The 21,231-nt window shown below is 40.5% G+C and overlaps 1 protein-coding gene across 12 annotated transcripts in view; it reads right to left on the bottom strand.

Moving 5' to 3' along the window:
• ANKRD44 (ankyrin repeat domain 44) overlaps positions 1 to 21,231 on the bottom strand; it is a 296,575-nt gene that overhangs the window by 63,319 nt on the left and 212,025 nt on the right. For all 12 annotated transcript variants that reach the window (XM_036023135.1, XM_036023137.1, XM_036023141.1 and 9 more), the window contains exon 16: positions 20,443 to 20,554. In XM_036023135.1, coding sequence (XP_035879028.1) covers positions 20,443 to 20,554 — 112 coding nt within the window. The remainder of the gene's footprint in view (positions 1 to 20,442; positions 20,555 to 21,231) is intronic.

The raw sequence follows: 21,231 nt of genomic DNA, 5'->3' as shown, positions 1-21,231 counted from the left end.
ATTCTTACACACTTAAACTTCAGTCACTTTCAAAGAACTCTCCATTTGATGCAATACACCTATTGAGACATTTTCCCCACTGCTCAACAGTTTTTGAACGTGTCAATTTTAATGTCTTTTAGTGCTTCTGATGTCTTTTGTTTCACTTCTTCCACATCAGCAAAACATTTCCCTTTGAGGATTTTTATCATCCAGGGAAACAAAAACAAAAAAAAGCAGTCTCTCAGGGTGAGATCAGGTGAATAGGGAAGGTGGGACATGGGGGTCATACAGTTTTTGGTCAAAAACTGCTGAACACTCAGCAGTGGGCAGGGACACTTGTAAATCACCCATCATGAAATGGGCAAACGTGCAGAAAGAGTCTTCAAAAAAATTCACTGAAGCTGAACACAGCCTCTCATAACAATGCCAGCTGGTACACTGATACAGATGGGTTCCTAGAACATTCACCTAGTGGGGGCAGCCTGTACCTACAAGGGACCCTCCCTCCAGAAGGCAATTCGGGTTTCAGCTTAACTGAAAAATACTTCGGCCCACAGAAATCACTCCAGTAGCAAGAATTCTATGTAACCAGCACAAAGACCATGAAACACAACATTACTTACAATTGAGAATTCCTTCTCATGTCCCCCCTCACATAAGCAAAGCATCAAGAAACAAGCAACACAATATACTGCTGAGGAAGAACACGAGCATGAAAAAGAACCACTTCTGTGGAACAGGTTTGCAGGGACTGCTGGAAGGTGAGGCAGAGAGTGAGAGCCTCTCACAGAGAGTGAGGCAGGAACACAGCAAAAAACATTTTGGCACCTCAGCTTCCACCATAAGCACAAGGTATCAGCAGTCCATTCCAAAAACATTTAAAGCCCCTGGTGCACTGAAGGCAACCATGGCAACAACAAAACTGAAACCGAGCTCAGCTCCTCATTAGAGTGATATACGTCCACACTGAGAAAGGAGTCTGTGCATTTTCAGCTGTGAATATTATTTACCTCAGTCTGTCCTACTGTTCCACAATCAACCCCAATCATTAGTTCAAAAATTGTGAGAGATACAAAAAAAAACAAGAAAAACACCCAATATATATTCAAGAGATAAAGCAATACAAAATGATTCAAAGATGGATGATCCGCGTGGTGGAAGGATCAGGCATGGACTTTACCATACCTAAGATTAACATGTGAAGGAATTCGGTGGAAACGGTATAAAGTATGCACGAACAAATGGCGAATTTCAGCAGAGAACTATAAAAGGAGTTAAATGGAAACACTAGAAAAAATCATGGTATCAGAGATAAAGAATTACTTCAACAGATTCCTCTGCACACTGAATACTATGGAAGGAGGAATTGGTGAACTTGAAAATAGGTGAATGGAAAAGATCTAAATGGAAACACAGAGAAGAAAAAAGTTAAGGGAAAAATAACAAAAAATCAAGAGCTATTGGGCTATATCAATCAGTCTAACACACGTGTAATTGGAATCCGAGACAATGAAGAGAGAATGAACCAGTAAAATACTTGAAGAATTTTCCAAAATTAAAAAACCTATCCAGAAACTACAAGGGAACTTCAAGCAAAATAAATACCAAAGTCAGGAGGGAAGGGAGAACACACGTATATACATGCTAGCCAAATCACTGTTATCCATCCCATAAAGAGAAAGTCTTGAAGACAGCCAGAGAAAAAAAGAAACATTCCATTCAGAGGAACAAGGAATTCCAGCAGATTTCTCCTCAGAAATTATGTAAGTTGGGTGGGGCAAGGTCTCAGAGTCACCAAGTGGGGCAAACAGTGACAGGTCGATAGAGACTCAGATACAGAACCCGCCTGCTGGATCTGTTGGGGGAGGGTTCGGGGGAAAAAGCAGTGGCCTCTGCCAGCACTTCTGTCTGGAGAAAGCTGCCCCTCCAGCCCTGGTCCTGAACCCAGACAATTCACTTCCTCTCCGCATGTCCCTGGTGCCCTCCAAGCACTGGAGCTCAAATGGAGTGAGCCCAAGTAAGTCCATATACAGGCCCCAGAGGAGGGACCGCCTGGGAATCCAGCAGCCTTCTGTCTCACTCAGCCACAGTCCCTGCTGGGTTTTACATCCAGGAGTTATGGAGACTTTTCTTCCTGGCACTGAAACCCTGGGTTGGGGGGCCTGATGTGGGGCTGGGAGCCCTTGCTCCTCAGGGAGGACCTCCCCAGTTGAGATATCCCTCCCAATTTTTATCCAGCACACGAGTGCGTGTGACCAGACAGTTCTGTGTCTCTGCCTCTCCTACTAGTCTCAATGTGGTTTTTTCTTTATATCCTCAGTTGTAGGACTTCCATTCCATTAGATTTCAGGCGGTTTCTGAACGGCGGTTGTGCCGTAGTTCAGCTGTAACTTTCACGCAGCTGTTGGAGGATGTGAGCACCACGTTCACTCGCTCTGCCATCTTGACCAGAAGCTGATACTAATGAAAATTAAAATATTTGCCTAAATGGCATATTTTTTAAATTTTATTTCCTATTTAATTCTGTTGCTGGTGTATAGAAATATAATTGCTTTTTGTATGCTGGCCTTGCATTTTTATCAATCCATCTTAAATTGAGTGTTGTGTGTAGTGTGAAATAGATGGAAAAATAATCATTTCTCCCTGTAGAATATTTAACTAACCCACTGCCTAGTTTAATGTCTGTAATTTAATTGTACCTGCAAAGTCTCTTTTGCCACATAAGGTAACTTATTCACAGGTTCCTGTAGTTAGGGTGAGGACATCATTGGAGGAGCACTTGTCTGTGTATTTATTTATCTGAAGATACAATTGACAGACAACGTATTATTTCATGTGTCATGTAATGACAACGTTTTGATTTCTTTCTCCTCCTGTACTGCACCAGCTAGCACTTTCAGTGCAATGCTGAACAGGAGAGAGAGCACATATGTTCTTAGTCTTGTCCCCATTTTAAGGAAAAAAGCTTTAGATATTTTACTATTAAGTATGTTGTTTGCCATAGATAGTGTGCAGATAATCTTTATCTGATTAATGAATCTGTCTATTCTTAGTTTGCTAAAAATTTTTTCTAAATAACAAATGAGCATTAAGCTCTACCAAATATTTATCTGATGTTTTTCTCCTGCTTCTGTTAATGTGGTAAATTACCTTGGTTAATTTTCTAGTGGTAACCTACTCTGTATTCTGAAAATACTGCCACTCAGTTGTGATGCACTATCTTTTTCAGTATATGGTTGTACTTACTATACCAATATTTTTATATACCAATATTTTATTTAGAATTGTCAGTACTTATGGATGGATACTTTCAGTTTAAAAATATTCTTTTTTGTTCTATCTTGAGCAATGAAAGAATTGTAGATGAAACTGAAAAAAGACTAGATACTTATCCTCACTTTATAAACTTGAGCTTGTTCATATTGATCCAACCACATAGTTCTTTTTGCTTTTATCTAAAATATTTTGTTATTTTTACATCTAAATAAAGGGAAGCATGTCTGGGAGCTGGGGAAAGACAAAGGGATAAGAACCACGTATTTCCAAGGGAGCAGTGCACACATTTATTTCCTGCATTTTTGCCAGCTGACAGTGTATATTAAGTCCATCAAGATGGAGTTGGGTCTACTTAACAGTGAGCAATATCTGGCACATTATATGCTCTTAATAAATAAAAATAAAACCACCAGATGGTCCTGTAGGTAACAGTCTATTTTTTCATTCCAGCAGTAAAAAATGTTTTCTTTCTTTTTTTTTTTTTAAATAATTTTTAAATTTATTTTTAGAGAGGGAAGGGAGAGAGATAGAGAGAGAGTGAGAAACATCAATGTGTGGTTGCTGGGGGTTATGGCCTGCAACCCATGCATGTACCCTGGCTGGGGATCGAACCTGGGACACTTTGATTCCCAGCCCGCACTCCATCCACTGAGCTATGCCAGCCAGGGCAAAATGTTTTCTTTTTAAGTACTATCTGGAAAAATCTTTTGGGATTGTGGTTATTGCACATATTAATAATTATCTACACCTTTATACCACCAGTGACATTGCAGGTCCTCAAAGTCACCAAATATTTAAATCAGTGTGCCCTAAAGTTATCAGAGAAAAGTGCTAGAGTTAGATTGGGAGATTCAGAGAGGTGTTCTCTCTGCATTTAGAATGTGAATCTCTTTAGTGTTTTTCTCAGCATTGCATTGTAATTGCCCTGTGTTCTGCAAACTGAGGTCTTTTAAACAGAGAAGGGACACCATACAAGATAAAAATTAGGAATAAAAATTTTAATGAAAATTAAAGAAGCCTAGATATTTATGTCAACTGGCTTTTTTTGTAACCTCCAAGAGTGTTATTAGTTTATTGATACAATAGTAGCTACAAAGGCTTTGATTATTAGTCTCAGTCTTTACATAACTCTGGGACCTAATCGCCACTCTAAGTCAGAATCCAAGACAAAAAGGCAGCAGGTCTCCTGGGTTTCACACTATTTAAAATGTATTCAGTCCCCTATCCATTATCCACATGTCTATCAATGAAAGTACTCATCTGAGAGCTAATTCAGTTGAAGTTCTACACTATAAAACACTTGATTGCATTAAATGACAGGCATATTGAAATGGTGACAAATAGCCAACCCCGTAAAATATTCAGGGTCATTGGTGTTGCATTTGATCAATTCTACTTGCTGAGCATGTACGGTTCTTTGTGTATTACCAGGAAAACACTAATACCGGCCTCGTGTTTCCATGGTGACTTCTGAGAGCAATTCTTAAGTTTAAAGGTTACTTCTTTTAATCAGCTATAATTTTTATCGAAGCAATATTCCCAAATTACGCTAAATCACATTATCATCATATCAATTTACTTTTTGTCTCAGCACAAGAAAAAATTTATTTTCCTAGGACAAGAGATGTTTTATTTAAGGCGAGGTTAGAGAGCAATGAAGAAGCTGAGGGACGTGGCAATACGATTTTTAAGATGCAGGAAAAGAGAACAAAGGAGATGATTTGACTACAAAAAAATTACTAATTTCTAATAAATAAAAAAATATGCAACAGAAAAGTATCCTGCTTCAGAAAGGTGTTTTGCATACCTGCTCTTAGCCCCAACAAAAACTGTGCAGACCAACACAAAAGTCTCTCCGACACCATTTTTAATGTTTAATTACAGTATAAATTTCCTGCTCTGAGCACTGATAACATTTTAGTGATTCTAACCCAGACAATGAAATATACAGTTAAAAATTTTTTTTCTACTGGTTCAATGAAATCTAATCGTGACAGGGTTTTGAAACACTGGATAAGCACCGTGGACTGCTTCTAGCTGATGAATATTAAAAGAATCAGCACAGATTCAAGTAAGTGGGTAAAGAAAGCTGCTGTTATTTTATGCAAAAATTAAAACAGATGGGAAAGACTGACACACGTGTGTTCAGCTGTGGGCTGGCCTCACGACTAACATTTATATGAATGGCTGACCCCAGGTGGGGATGGCTTCAGGAGCACACCTCGAGGTACCACGTCCATCTTCTCCTTACTCCAGTGCACTGTGTCAGTTACAACTTTTCTATTGAGGGCATGATGCAAATATCATCAAAAGAAAAGAAACCATCGTGAAAACGGGTTCTCTGACACATTAAAAATGAGAGGTTGACCAGTTTTATCAAACCAAATCCAAACATCCACATACATTCTCCATCTTTCGACTCATTTTGGGTTTGGTCTGCTCTTCCACACTCGCACAGATGGTGGCGAAGAAACACGCCCTCCGCAGGGACACACGGTAAACACGCCAGGCTGACAGGTGTCAGTTAATCTCATTGACCCTGGACACAGAAGGGGACGTTCCAGCCTCTCCACTCTCACAGCGTGTCACCTGCACCTCTCTTCTGGGACATCATCTTTTATTTTGGATAATGAATGGTAAGAGTAAGGAAAATGTGGGATTATAACAGATCAATTATAGTCCTTTACAGCAGTTACTTATTTACATGCTGATTCCCCTGATTGGACAGTAAGCTCCCAGCTACAGAAACTTCTCCATCTTTTTAGACCTGGCATATAGCACAGTGCCCAGGAGATGGGGGGATTGATTCAGATACATTAAATAAATATGTTATAATAGCTTCCACTTGTACCTATCCTATGCCAGTACCATGCTAGACACTTTGCTTATATTATTCTGTTTAGTCCTCAGAACAACCTAATCCATACTCGACAGATTAGGCAAGATATGGAGGCTTACAGAAGTGAAGTAAAATGCTTAAAAACCTTGTGGGTAGGTAATGGCAGAGCTGGCACTCCAGCCCAGGCCTAAGTGATGTGAGTTCTTGAACTTCAGACCACATCCCATGGTGTGGAGGTCTAAGCATGGTCAGTGGCACCGTGGGAGGTGGCTGAATGCAGACTCCACTCACCGGGTGCAGCCACTGGCGGCCTCTGCACTGCCACAGGGGCAGTGATGAGAGCTGCTTCTTCACTAGACATCTGCGACCTAATGGCTTTTTTGATGTTAACAGAAATTGGAGATTACTGTTAAGAGGGGAAGAGGAAAGTAGTGAGTGTCCTGTGGTAGCCAAGAGGATTGCACAGAGTACATGGGAAACACGACAAAACTTTGGCAGAATAGGAGGGGACAGAGAGAAATAATTTGGGGATGGTTATTATAATCCTATGATTACCCTATAGAAAACCAGAAAATAAGAGTGACATTTTGAGCCAATATTTATACAGCATAGGTCTTACTTCCCGTACTAGATGATCATCTTCTTGCAAGTGACATCCATGTCTAATATATTTCTATGTCAGCCACGGTTCCAAGCACATTGTCCTATAATTTACTCTGTATCTCCGGAAAGTAGCCGTGGTAAAGGTAGCTAATGTAAGAGAAGTCGCACTGCAGAAGTTGTCCCAGTGGACCACCTGGTTGGTTTCCATGGAGTCAAGGGAAAACTGCACCAGTGGCGAGGGTTTCTCCTGCAGCCTAGGGGAGAGAACTCCTGGACAGGTTGCCCAGGGAGCTCTGGTGGACAAGGCCCTTGGTCTTGAGGAGAGCCTATGTTAGGTCCTCAGGGCTGGAGCTCATTGACCTTTACTCAGTTCCTTTGCTTTTTAACTCTATACTCAGAAAGAAAACTTCTGGTCTTCATTCAGTTTATAAAATGGAACCTCCTATTTGGAAGGCAATGTAGTTGTGGCAAACGACACAAGTCCCCGGTCCTCTCAGTAGTTGGACTTTTCACTGTAAATTCACAAAGGATGTTCATGCGTACACAACTCATATGACAGATAAGGAGGACTAATAAAGCTTATGAACTTGTAAGAGCTGACTCGCTGACCCAGATCTCCAACCTCATCAATTGCTAGTACCAGTAGAGCCTTTAAAAGACCAGCACAGGGAAATACTAAGTATTGTCTTTTTTAAATTGAATTTATTGGGGTGGCATTGGTTTGCAAAACCACACAGGTTTCACATGTACAACTCAATAAAACATCCTCTACACACAGCATTGTGCACCCATCGCCCCAAGCAAAGTCTCTTTCTGAGCCAATTGCCCCACCTCCACCTACCCCGCCCCCCTTCCCCTCTGGTTATCACCACACTGCTGCCTGTGTCTATGTGTTGTGTGTATATGTTTTTGGTTTACCCCTTCACCTTCTTCCATCTGGTCCCCCTCTCCCCTCCCCTCTGACTGCTGTCAGTCTGTCTTATGTATCCGTGCCTCTGTTTCCATCTTGTTCATCAGTTTATAGAGTTCATTAGGTTCCGCACAGAGGTGAGATCACATGGCACTTGTCTTTCTCTGACTGGCTAAGCATCACCTTTATTATAATATTCCTTTCATTTTTAAATATATATATTTTAAGAGAAAATGACACTGAAAAACATGCTGCTTGTCTGAAATAATTGCTTTGGGTTCTTCATATCAATGTGAGGAACATGAGACCCGAATAGGGTCACGACAAACTAAAAACTCCTTCTGTGATTAAAAGAATGAGTTTGTGTGTATGTAAAATAAAACATGTGTTTGGGAAACTACAAATTTAATACAGAGTTGTCACTCTATATTCAAGTGCCTTCCCAGTGACCAAGTCTATTTTATTGTTAACATTAACAAAATCATTCTTCCACATGCTGAATGGCCCACAGAATGTAAATGCAGCGATGCTCATACAAGAACATAAATCTCAGTTATTGGTGAGTGGTTTGGTTTTCCCAAATATCTCTTTCAGCTGTTACAGATGGCCGAGCCTCTACTCTCCTTTGGAATCTTAGAAAGGCCCTTTGTTCTTTGTATCATGGCCCCATGACCGGAAGGCACAGGTGTGCATGTAAGCTCTGGCTCTCGTCCTGACTAGAAAATGGTCAGGCCTCTACACGTCTGTTACTGAATGAGGATTGAGAAGGGAAGTGATTATCGTGGGGACCTGGTCTATCTAGACTTCACAAGAGATGCATCCTTGGCAGCTGCCAAAGATAAAGTATCCTTGAGAAACAATCTTGCTGGGAAGTCACTCGTCCTGCCAACTTTCCCCCCACCCCCGCCTGCCTTGCGCTACCCTCGCAGGCTGGGAGTGGTCATCCCTGGCAGCTGCTATAAGGAGGGTGGGGCCAAGATGACAGCAGCTGTTACAAAGACACTGAACAGAGACTCCAGGAGGAAGGCTGGGTTCAAGAGGGCTTTTATGAATAATACGCGCTGAAGTGCAGGGGTTAGTGCAGCAGATTGCAAACAGTGGGATGCCCTTGAGAGCTGCACCCACATTGTTTTACCTCTCACTGGGCGGGTATTACTATAATACAGTGGTTCTGCCTGCCTGGCAGAAAAAGAAAATGCAGACTGCTAGTCAAGACAAGGCCTTCCAGAGAAATGCACGACACAGACATAACTGTCACTGGTATTGTCCAAGGTTAGTCTCCGGCGTCCCTCTGACAAAGCCTGAAGACTGATCGTCTCAGTAGTGTCTTGGTTGGCTGCCACTGACTGGGCTGATGTGGAATTCGGATGCTTTGAGACAGCTTTGTCCTTCAAACTCTGGGGTTTGTCTGTTCTCCAGACAGTACAACGTAACTGTTAAAAGCTTGGAATTTATACTTAGATGAACAAGGGTTTGAGTCTTGGGTCTGCACCACACCAGCTGCATGACCCAGGGCAAGTTGATTCAATCTTTTGCTACTTGAGAAGAGTCTCATGTGGAATATGGATGAAAACAGGAGTCACTTCACCATGCTGCTGTGAGAGTTAAATGAGATGATGCAGTCGCAGAGTCTAGCCCTGCCTGGTTGCAATAGATGTTATTATGACTTTATTAAAAATAGGCATTGGTTGATAAACTTCTCCCCTAGGAGAAAAGGCTTTGAAAGAGATTTGGTGTTTGGTTTTATTTAAGGAATTGATTGTTTTAAGAAATGAGGGTCTGATGACCTCATATGTTGATAGAAGTTCCATGAACTTTGGGGACACAAAGTTCAGAATGTCTTTCTATTGTCTGTATCTTCTTTGGTTTCTCTCATCAGCATTTTGTAGTTTTCAGCACACAAGAGCCATATTTAATTTTTCGGCAATTTTAAACAATGTATTTTTAATTTGATGCCCACATGTTTATTTCTAGTATATAAAAATGCAATTAATTTTATGTGTTTATCTTGTATTCTCACCTATAAGTTTTAGGAGTTTTTTCTTTGTTTTTTGGGATTTCCCATGCAGACACTCCTGTCCTAGGCAAATAGAGTAAGTTTCATTTCTTTTCCTTCTGATCTTTTTACCTTTTATTTCCTTTTCTTGCCTATTACTCTTGTCAGAGTGTCTAGCACAAGGTTGAGTAGCATGTGGTGAGAGCAGACACCCTTGCCATAATCCTTGATTCAAGGGAAAGCATTCAGTCCTTCACCATAAAGCACAGTGTCAATTGCGTTTTCAAGTTGTTACAGCTTTTAATCACACTGAGGAAATTCCCCTCTATTCCTATATTTCTGAAAGTTTTCTTCCTTAATATTGAATGGGTTTTGAATTTTGTCAAAATTTTTTTCTGCATCATTTCACATACTCACATGATTTTTCTTCAGTCTGTTAATATAATGAATTACACTGATTGATTTTCCAATATCAAAATTGGAAGTCCCTGTAATAACTCCATTTGGTCATGGTATATAGTTCTTCATATATATTACTGAATTCGATTTGCTACTAGTTTAAAAATCTTGCATCCACATTTATGAGATAATGGTTTCTATCTCTCTTTTTCTACTGTCTTTGTTCGTCTTTGGTATCAGGGTTTTAGTTTCATGAATGAATTGAAAAGTGTTCCCTCCTCTTCCATTTTTCAGTAGAGATTACATAGAATTAGTTTTAGTTCCGCTTTAATGTTTGGTAGAATTCTCCAGTGAAATAACCTGGGCCTGGAGATTTCTTTTGAGAGAGTTTTCAAATTCAATTTCCTGGCCCTGGCCGGGTAGCTCAGTTGGTTAGAGCATCATCTCAACATGCCAAGGTCATGAGTTCAATCCTCAGTCAGGGCATATACAAGCACAAACAAATGAATGCATAAATAAGAGAAACAACAAATTGATGTCTGTCTGTCTCTTCCTCTTCCTCTCTCTCTACAACCAATACACACAAAAAAAATAAAATTCATTTTCCTAAAAAGTTATAAGGCTATTCAAATAATATACTTCACATTGGGTAAGTTGTGATGGTATTTTTTTTTTTTTTTGATGAATTGGTCCATTTCACCTAAGATGCCAAATTTATGTGTGTGGAGCTATTCACAACATTCCTTCGTTACCCTTTTGATGTCTGCAGGGTCTGTAGGGACAGCCCCTGTTTCACTCCTCATAGCAGAAATGCGTGTCATTTCTTTTTTTGTCAATCTCTGTAGATGTTTGCTAATTTATTGATCTTTCCAAAAGAACCAGATCTTTGTACCACTGATGCTCTCAAATGTTTTTCTTCTTTTCAATTCTATTTTTTTCTGTTCCCATTTCTATTATTTCCTTTTTCTGCTTATTCTGGTTTTATTTTGCTCTTCTTTTTCTAGAGTCTTGGGATAGAAGCTTAGATTGTAGACTTGAGGATAGCTTTTTTTTTTTCTCTTTTCTAATGTAAGCATTTAGTACTATGGAATTTTTTGCATTAACTTGTTTCCCCAAATTTGTTGTATTTTCATTTTCATTCAATTCAATGTATTTTGGGAGAGACTCCCTTAAGATGTTCTCTTTGACCCATGAGTTATTTAGATGTCTGTTATTTAATTTTCAAGTATTGGAGATTTTCCTGGTATCTTTCTGGTATTGATTCCTAGTTTTATTCCACTGTTGGTAGGAGATACACTACATGTGGTTTCAATAACTTTAAGGTTTGTTTTGTGGTTCAGGATATCTCGGTGAATGTTCCGTGGGCAGTTGAAAAAGACACATATTCTGTTGCTGTTGGGTGAGGTGTTCTATAAATGTTGATGAGGTCCTTTTGGTTGATAAAGAATTTTTCTATATGCTTGATAATTTTCTACCTCATTGTTCTATCAATTGTTGAGAGAGAGGTGCTAAAGTCTCCAACTATAATTGTGGATTTCTCTATTCATCTCTTCAGTTCTACCAGCTTTTGTTTCACATGTATTGCGCCTCCGTTGTTTGGTACAAACACATTTAGGACACTCTCCTTGAATGGGTTCCAGTATCTTCTGGGCTGGCTTCCTCACATCCTCCTCCTCCTTGGGCTCCAGCCCCTCCCTGCCCTGCTCAGTGCTGCCTCATGAGTTCGTAACTGGGTGGAAGGAAAGAAAGGAAAAAGGAAGGAGGGACAGAAGAATGAAGGAAGAAGGCCAGGTTAACTTTTAGGCTAACTTTTAAACAGTATTTTGTGTCAGAAATCTTTGCTTCTCCTAAATCACTGAGTCTTCAGAAGCTCCCTTGTCTGGAGCAATAATTCTTCTTCTTTGGATCCCTTACTGCTCCCTATCCTGCTGAAAGAAATTACAGAAAGTGTGTGTGTGTGTGTGTGTGTGTGTGTGTGTGTGTGTGTGTGTGTGTTTAATTCTGTGGATGTCTTTATACCAGTTTGAGACATTAGTGTGGGTTTTTTACAGCTTGAAAAAAATGGAGGGAAGAATGCAATAAAATCAGTTTGTGCTGGGAAGTAATCAAGTCTATAGAAAAAGCCAAGCCACAAAAGTTTAAATTTTCATTTCCTCTCTCACCCGTGTCTTTTATGAAATACCTCCCTACCACACAGGACTGTCAGTATAACATGTATTTTTATAAAGCAGCAGTTAAGTTTTATCACTAAGTCAAATGAAATCACTCACAAATGTTTTCATTTGTTCAACAATTTTTGGCCCCTGGTAAGTGCTTGGCATTGCCAGAACCTTATGTCTTATAAAGTTGATATTTAAATTCACATACATTTAAAGGATAAATGTAAATCATTTAAATCATTTATTTTGCTTTAGAACTGGATGTTAATCTTCTCTAAAACAAAGGCTCTAAGTGTGTGACTTTGTTTTGAATTAGAGTCATGGGCTATAATCAGACAATGACTATACTCTCTTTCTCCCTGTACCAGGTCTAATCTCCTTTATGGAGCTACTTCTTCATTTCTTGCCACCTCAGATAAGATCTGTAACAAAATATAAAAAGTTCTCCAGGCACTTTAGTTATCAACAGAACTTCATGTCAGTGACTAATATGTCTATTCCACTGTAGTAACCACGAACTCTGTTTAACATTCAAGCTTCTCTCTGCCACCCCCAAAGGCAGCAGGGCAGAGGGAAAAAGGCTGACTCCCGTTTCCTGGCCTAGGGCTTCTCCTCCTCCTCCTTTTCCCTCATTGGCTACCTCTGCTGCCTCCAGGACTGAAGCGGAGAGGGAAAGGAAGGGCACAGAAGGGGACAGGAACAATGGTCTTACTGACTGGCACCCATCTGCAGTGAAATTCTCTGACCACGTCGGTTATTAAAAAACCCGTATCTCTGGGATGCTTGTTTAGGTCCTCCAGCAACCCCCGTTACTGGGGCCTCTTGCCTGCAGTTCCCTTGTCTGGGTAAATGCACTTCCCTGCTGCTAGCTTACATTCCACTCTCCCCAGTAGGTGTGCTTGGTCTCTCCACTCCTCCAGGCAGCCCTCTTGAGGAGGATTCAGGAGTACTCCAGGCCAGCTCTGGCCCTTGGATTACATTTGGACATTAGGAAACATACACTTTTGATCCTTTGCTGGCAAGGGTAGAGTATTTCTCAAACACTGACCTTTTAAAATTTAACTCTTGGCAAGCAAGCTCTGGACAGGGCCATTCAGTCTTTAGGTTTATCAGCAGCCAGTCCACTCAACGCCCTAAATTGCATGAGACACGTATCAGATAACCAAACGGTCTTCTCACAGCTTTTCTCTCTGGGCTTGGGATCAGCAGTAAGCATCCTTCCCCCCCCCCACCAAGCACTGGAATATCCAACTTCCTAAATGGATAAGGGGGTTGAAACACTAGTATCTAACATTGAAAAGCAGGGCCAATGGCTCCACTGTCCCAGCCACCCCACTAAAGGTGAAACTGAAATTGTTTGATACAGTCCATTGATGGTTCTTTCATCAATTGCCAAATTCACTCACAGAAAAGCCGAAACAATTTTTTATCTGCTATATTACAAAGAAATAATGGAAACATTTTGTCATAAACCATTGTCTATTCCATTGTTCTGAACACAGACTCACATACTAATTCTGATTCAAAATTCGTGGGCTGATATTTACATTCATAGCAGGGAGTAGGCTGCCAGCAGCATCAAAATAGGTGCCCACCCCTGTACTCCTTCCCTTAATGAGAGTTTCCTGTAAGGTTTTGTTTCAACTGAATTAAACAGACCAAAAAACAAGACCAGCATTGTTGAGGGTGCCGCTGCTCACGGTAAGTCTGCCTGCTGGGAGGTCAGAGACCAACCCCCCCCCCACCCCCTCCAAGTCCTTCTCTTACCAGGTCCTCTGGGGACAGAAAAAAGCCATCAAAGATTTCTTTGGAGATAGGGTTCAAGTTTGCTGTTTCTTTTCTATTTTTTTTATCTTTTTGTGTGCAGATGACTGCTTAATAGCTTTTCTTTTTTAAACTTTTCTATACTCTGCTTTCTTAGCCTTGAAAAGCTTAATTAGACATTGCTAATATAAGTATATCTGATACAGAGCCAGATGGTAATGGTTTCTTAAAGACCTATGATAAACATAAGAAACAACCCAAAACATTGAGTCGTTTACTTGAAAGTAGCATAATTTCAGTGTTCAGTTGCCCAGAATACAATTGTCTTCAGTCTATCTTCAGAGAAGCTCAGAAACTTCTAAAATACACATGCAGGGGCATTTGTCATGCCCACATAGTCTCGCAGCTGAAGTTCAAGTTAGCTCATAACAGGGGGAGAAGGCCTGAGGGAAGCAGCCAAATTCCAAGTGATTTGGCATGGCAAAATCTTGGACTGCATTTAATCAGAAGCCTGCAGTTTTCAAACAATCTCTCTAAATTTCTGTAGGCAATTTATGTAATTATATTGGCACATATATTTTTCCATTTCAATAACAAAACCACAAAAGTCTTTATGTTCACAGGCAAATCTTTAATATAGCAAAAGATATGTAGTATGCCCACATAAACACACGATTTCCAAATAGAGGCATAATCCTCTGAGTGTTCTCTTCAGCGTCAGGAAGACTGCATTCCCGATAAAGGAAAAGGGAGGCCCAGAGCTCTCCTTTGCCAGCTCCCTTTCTGCACTGAAACGTAAGTTTTATTCCTACAAGATGCCGTATTAGCCAAGTCTTCTCCGTTCCACTTTGATATTTTGAGCCCAATTGAATATAACTGATCACAGCTCTCAGCATACATTTGTGGGCAGACTTTTGCTTGCACGCACAGTAGACACATTTTTGATCACGCCCAGCTGAGAGCACTGCCTAAGCAGGCAGACGTGGCAGAATCCTGAACATTGTCTCTTCTATCAAGGCCATGGGTTCATGCTACTTTCTAGAAGTCTGGTGCTTATGGAACAAATTCAATATAAGCTTATATTAGAAAAACAGAGTGAAAACAACTAAAATAATTTGTGTTCCTTTTTGATTACAGCAAAGTAGACTGAACACAAAATATGGTTCAGAAATTCTGAGCTTGTGATCACAACAGGGCCTGTAAACCATGAATGCCAAGTAAACACACACCAAGTTAAATGTCAGAGTCAAATAAAATATGCATCAGAATTAATGATATGTATGTAATGACAGGCATAGTCACAATAACTGCTCCACTAAATGGGAAGAGAGGCAAAAGACAAATTTTACCAACTTCACGAATCAGTTGGCTTTGAAGGCCAACCATCCTGCTGAATCCTACTCCATCACCCAAAGACCCGCCTACCTGGTCTGGCAGGAAAGGCTCAGAGGGCACAGATTCTCGCTTATCCTCTGTATTCCTTCTTCAACAGGCCAGAAGCATAGGCTGGGGAACATGACATAAAGGAAGGTCTCTCTGCATACTTCCTGCTCAGAGGCTCAGATGAACTATCCAGAACAAGAAACAAGTCTTTCTTTGGCATTATTCTAGCACTGAGCACAGGGTCAAGACCGATTTGTTAAAGTGTGAGCCCGGGAAGCATTGGGGTGTTTGTGTAGTGAGATGAGGGAGAAGACTGGCACAGCAATGATGAAGCTTTGAGATGCACCTTCTAGTGCATGATGGTTACAGTAATTGGCTTGCCTTCCTCATGTCTAGGACCCACAGAAATGGGAGCTTTAAGGAAATATGAGGTCCTCGAGAGAGAGAAAGTCAAATTAGAAAAGGTGCCCCTCAAAAAACCCACTTCTTACATCAAGAACAGGCCTTGTTCTCACAAAGGAAATATTATTTTTTGTATCTATATAAGATGATGAATACTAACTAAACTTACTGTAATAATCAATTCATAATACACACATTTTGCTGTGTATAATGTATACTTTTTGCCCAAATATTTGAGGGAAAAATAAGGATGCGCATTACACCTGGGTATAATGATTACATACCATGAGTATAATAATAGGTATAATAGTCTCATGTATAATGCGCACAAAGCATGGGTACGCATTATACATGGCAAACTATGTGCATAATGCACACCCACATAAGTCAAGTCTTTATGGTATATACTTTAAACTGATACAGTGCTGCATGCGAGTTATTTCTCAATAAAACTGAAAGAAAAAATAATTAAATGGTATAATGTATGCAAATTCCTGGGATTTGATGAACACACACAGTAAAATGCCATTCATGGTGGTCCCCCGCTCTCCCTGGTGCATTTGCAGTGGGGTGAGCCAGCAGCAGGGATAAGATACCTAAAATGGCCTGGCTCTGTGGTGCTGCTCCCAGGGCAGAGCCCAGGGTTGGGTTTTGTGTTGAATGGGAGGGGGCTAGGTACAGATTTGTTTATAGCCTGCTCAGGGACTCTGCTCAGTTGAACTATACCCAAGAGGAATTTTAGGATGCATTTCAAAATAGAAATACATAGAACTTTCCATATAACTATAATAATTCAGGAACATGAAAGGAGAATTTCTATCTCATTCCTGTTATAAATAACCCACTGGGGTTCTTTTATGAAAGCAAACACTGGTGCCATTTCTACCCATTTCTACTGATAATCTGGTCCTTTTCAGCTGACAGTGCAAATTAAAATAAATTAATATGGCCCCCAACCCTCCCCTTCCCCGCCAACACCTGATTTTGAATGTCTTGTAATTGCCAAGAATAATCATCTCTTTGTAAATCACACAGGGTAAGTGCTGACCTAATCAAAGGAGTAATTTTATTATCAAACAGAACTTGTAAAACCTTCTTGCAGACAGAAAGCCTTTTCATTGGCTAACAGACATAAGGGCCCTGAAATGGCTTTCCTGAAAAATAAAAACAATGTGTCATATATTACTTACATAGAAGAGGTTACAGGATAGTCATTCTCATAGTTACTATACTATGGGATTAAAGATACTTGTCAAAGTACTTTAAAACAGCACAAGTTATTAAGGCTAAATAACAAATGTCATAATAAAAGTTTGCATGTCCAATTAGAAAGAATACATGCACCTCTATGTTCATAGCAGTGTTATTTACAATGACCAAGATGTATAAACAGCCCTAGTGCCATCAGTAAATGAGTGGATCAAAGAACTGTGGTACATTTACACAATGGAATACTACTCAGGTATAAATAGGAAGGAAATCTTACTTTTTGCAGTATCATGGATGGACCTGGAGATTATTGTGCTAAGTGAAATAAGACAGTCATAAAAAGACAAATACCATGTGATCTCACTTATATGTAGAATCTAATGAACAAAATCTGACAAAAAAAAAATAGAAACAGAGGCATGAACACATGAAACAGACAGACAGCTGTCAGAGGGGAGGGGGAGGGGGACTGGATGAAAGAAGGAGAGGGATCAGCCAAAGAACATGCATGCAGGACCCACAGATACAGACACACATATGGTGGCAGCCAGAGGGAAGCCGGGTGGGGGACAGGTGAAGGTGAATGGAGGGAGGGCAAATGGGGACCTCTGTAGTAGTGTCAACAACAAAAATAGTTCATAAGTCCAATTATGACATGGTTTTCATAGAGAAAACCAATTAAAAGAAGCTGTGTCTTAAGTACATTTTGAGATGCAGGTTCATAATTTTTAGGGTGGTTACAGTAGCTCTGCCACTGATTGCTGCCTACACACACACATACCCCTTTCTTACATGAAATCTAAATCCTAAACCTTATTTGTCAACAGGTCTGGATCAAGTCCCACAAGAATGCTGGTGGTAGAAGGCAGAAGTGCTATTCCCCTATATCTTAACCTATTCCTACAAGCCTTGGCTCTATGTTGAAAAGCCTTGAGGGGTGTTGGAGCTTTAATCTGAAATAGAAGGTGGAACAGTGTGTAAACAACTTTTTTTAAAATCAGAGATCCTGATTCATGGTCCTGCTCCTTCCACTGACCAGAGCTATGACTTTGGACACACCAGTTAATGCCCCTGCGGTTTTGGTTTGTCATCCGTAAGACTTGGGATTGTCCCATTGCCACTTTTGATTCCATATAAAAATCCAAATTATAGAAGGCTGTAAAATCACGGGCTTTCTACTTCTTTCTATGGAACTGGTTGGTTTTAAAGTATGTCCACAAATTCTTTGACACTTCTGCCTTTGAAAGGCGGAGTCTGCTTCACCTCTCTGGATTTTGTGACTGCCGCAGTGGATGGATGCAGCGGAAGTGACGCTATGTGAACTTCAAGGTTAGACTGGTCGCTAACACTGATCAGTGACTGATCACTGACATGGTCTCATTCTCTCTCTTGCTCTCCCACTCCATCTCTCTCTCTCTCTCTCTCTCTCTCTCTCTCTCTCTCTCTCTCTCTCTCTCTCTCTCTCCCCCCTGGGACAGAGGCCTCTGGACCCCTGAGCCAAGATATCCAGCTACTTAGAAGCCACCTATCTACAGAAGACCAAACAAAGAAACCACATAGTGAGAGACAGAGAGAGGCCGGAGGAATGTCAGCTGTTTGAATCTTCCAAGCCAAGTGATTGACGTAGGCATGACGAAGCTTCTGATATCACACCAACCCCAGCCACTGACTATAATCTCAGAGGATACCTTTAACTAGAACTACTCCACTAAGCAACTCCTGAATTCCTGATCGACAGAAACAGTGAGAGCTAATAAATGATTATTGTTGCTTTAAGTCCCTGACTTTTGGGGGTGATTTGTTATATGGCCACAGTAACTGGAAGGACCATGATAGAATCAAAACTAGGGGGCAAAAAATGCCACCCCCAAGGTCAAACAAGGAATTCTTTAGCATCCACAAGAACCACAGGAAAGAAGACTTAGAAGTATTCAAGAATGAGGAAGGTAGGTACAATTCACCAATAAATGCCACACACAAAAAACCCCCTAGAATAATCACCTTTTTATTGTCAAACTAGGTGACCTTTATGAACATTCATGATTAAAAGAACAATGGTCAGAACGACCCTAGTTGGAGCCATGAGAAACCAGCAGCGGAGTCAGAGGGAAAGGAACGAGCTGGGGCATCGCTTCACCCTTTCTATGCGGCCCTGGCACCACTGCTCGCGGGCTTTCTGCCTCACTCCTTTCTCAATACGCTGTGTGACTGTGCAAGCGTTTCCCTAAACACACCTCTAGGTAACTCTGAAAAGCAGGCTTCTCCTTTTAAAGGGGTAAGGAAAAGAGTTGGAGTCCAGTCAGCAAAGGTGGCACCTGTCACTGGACTGGGGTAGTGGGGTCGGGATAGCCCGGGTGTCCTGGCGAAACTGAACCAAGGATGGTGCTCAGGAGGTGGCAAATGGTGGCCAGCAGAGAGGATTCAGCCACAAATCCACAGGTTTTCTTTCTTCCTAGCCCACCCAGGGTTTTTAAAAAAAGGAAATTTCACATAAAAATCCAGAGTTCTACCTTCCCTTGAAACACTGGAAGTCTTACAACCCCAGGTATGCATTCCCACCGGGTCCCAGTGAGCTGGAGCTGACAGGCTGTTTCTCCCTTTGGACAGAACGTGTGCTCTCTATTTGCCGCAATCCTCACCACTCCCTGTTCTGCACATGGGCTCACTTTGCTCTTTGACTTTGTATTTTTGGTCCCTGTGGGCATTTGAATCTGCCTTTTTTAAAGCAGATTTATTTATTTGTTTATTTGTTTGTTTGTTTGTTTGTTTATTTATTGGGGAAGGGAGGGATAAATAGAGGGAGAGAAATACCTATTAGTTGCCTCTCATACATGCTCTGACTGGGACTGAATCCACAACTCAGACATGTGCCCTGACGGGGCATCGAACTTGCAACCCTTCATTTTGCACCATGACGCTCAACCAACTGAGCCACACCAGTCAGGGTTGAATTTGTCTCTTCACCAATACCAACAGAGGCATTTCAGACTCCAAACCTCAGGGTGTTCCTTGATCACTATAGGTTTGAAATTTTTGGTGGTTTGGAATTCTAGTAAATTCTGAATGTTGTGCCCTTGACAATTTCTTTCTCTAAACTACAAATATGAGACTGTAATAACCCACATGCCTCATGATTATGTAAGTCCTCTTACAGCACTGATATTGAATATTGGGGTGCTATGTGTGCCCCCAGAAATATATACTGAGCTGATTTGATACAGTCAAATGATCTTTAAAATACAAATTGTGTCCATACACAGTTTTAACATTCTCAGCCCAAATAAATATGGAAAAGAGTTCATTATCAGTCATTTCTAAGATTAGGATGGAGAAAAAAGGAGCAAAGCAACCTATGTATCATGAAGTTGAACAATATAATTACCTACCACAGAATATCTTCAAGGTGATTTCTAGGGGGGACTTACCTAGGCAGTGAGGTCATTTCCTGAGAGATTAAGACCAGCATTTTCAGGGGTTTATGTGTGTGTTAGAGAAAGCAAAACAAGACAAAGCAACTCACCAGTTCCAGACATTGTCTGTGGCCATAGGCAGCTGCGTAATGTATGCTATTGTAACCTTCCTTGTCCCGGATAGATGGATTTGCATCATTTTGAAGCAGAAACTCTAGACATCTGTAAGTATAAAGGTGAGGTTATTTTAGAAACATCTGTAGACCAAAAGAGATAATGAATGCAAATCTCCTCCTATTTTGAATGATCCACAAAGCACTTTGTGAGTTTAAGTAGTTCTTTAAAAACCCTACAGCAATGACGTTTTACATACTGGAAGTTTTTGTTTGTGTGTGTATGTGTTTTCTGTAGCATCCTTTATTTCAGCTTAAAATAGCTATTCTAGAATTCGGGCAAGGCTTTAGCAACATGAGGGTAATGAAGTTCTTTTTCCTTCTTACACTAAAGTAGTCTGTCATCCATGTTCAAAAGACTGAGTCTCAACAAATATTAAAGTAACGGTCAGGCCATTGCAACAGGGTAAGGTTTATTTTTCTCCTCCTTCTCAGGGAGAAGGTTTATTTTTAACCTCATTACTGGAGAGTCTAAGATCAAAAGATTAGAAAAATGAAAGTTAAAAGTGTAAGAAATCCACACACACACACACACACACACACACACACACAGAAACCACAAGAAGAGCCCACACAATAAAAGGATTAAAGGAACAGATTAACATTAAAAAGAATAATTCAGTAACCACATATGAAGAAAAAAGGCTCATATTACACCATTAGGAATATAGACTAAAACACAATAAGTAGTATATTTTAAAAGCCTTTTATTTTAAAAAATAATTT

The sequence above is a fragment of the Phyllostomus discolor genome, chromosome 4 (assembly GCF_004126475.2).
Source record: "Phyllostomus discolor isolate MPI-MPIP mPhyDis1 chromosome 4, mPhyDis1.pri.v3, whole genome shotgun sequence".
Lineage (NCBI taxonomy): Eukaryota > Metazoa > Chordata > Mammalia > Chiroptera > Phyllostomidae > Phyllostomus > Phyllostomus discolor.
This window is presented reverse-complemented; position numbering and strand designations above follow the sequence as displayed.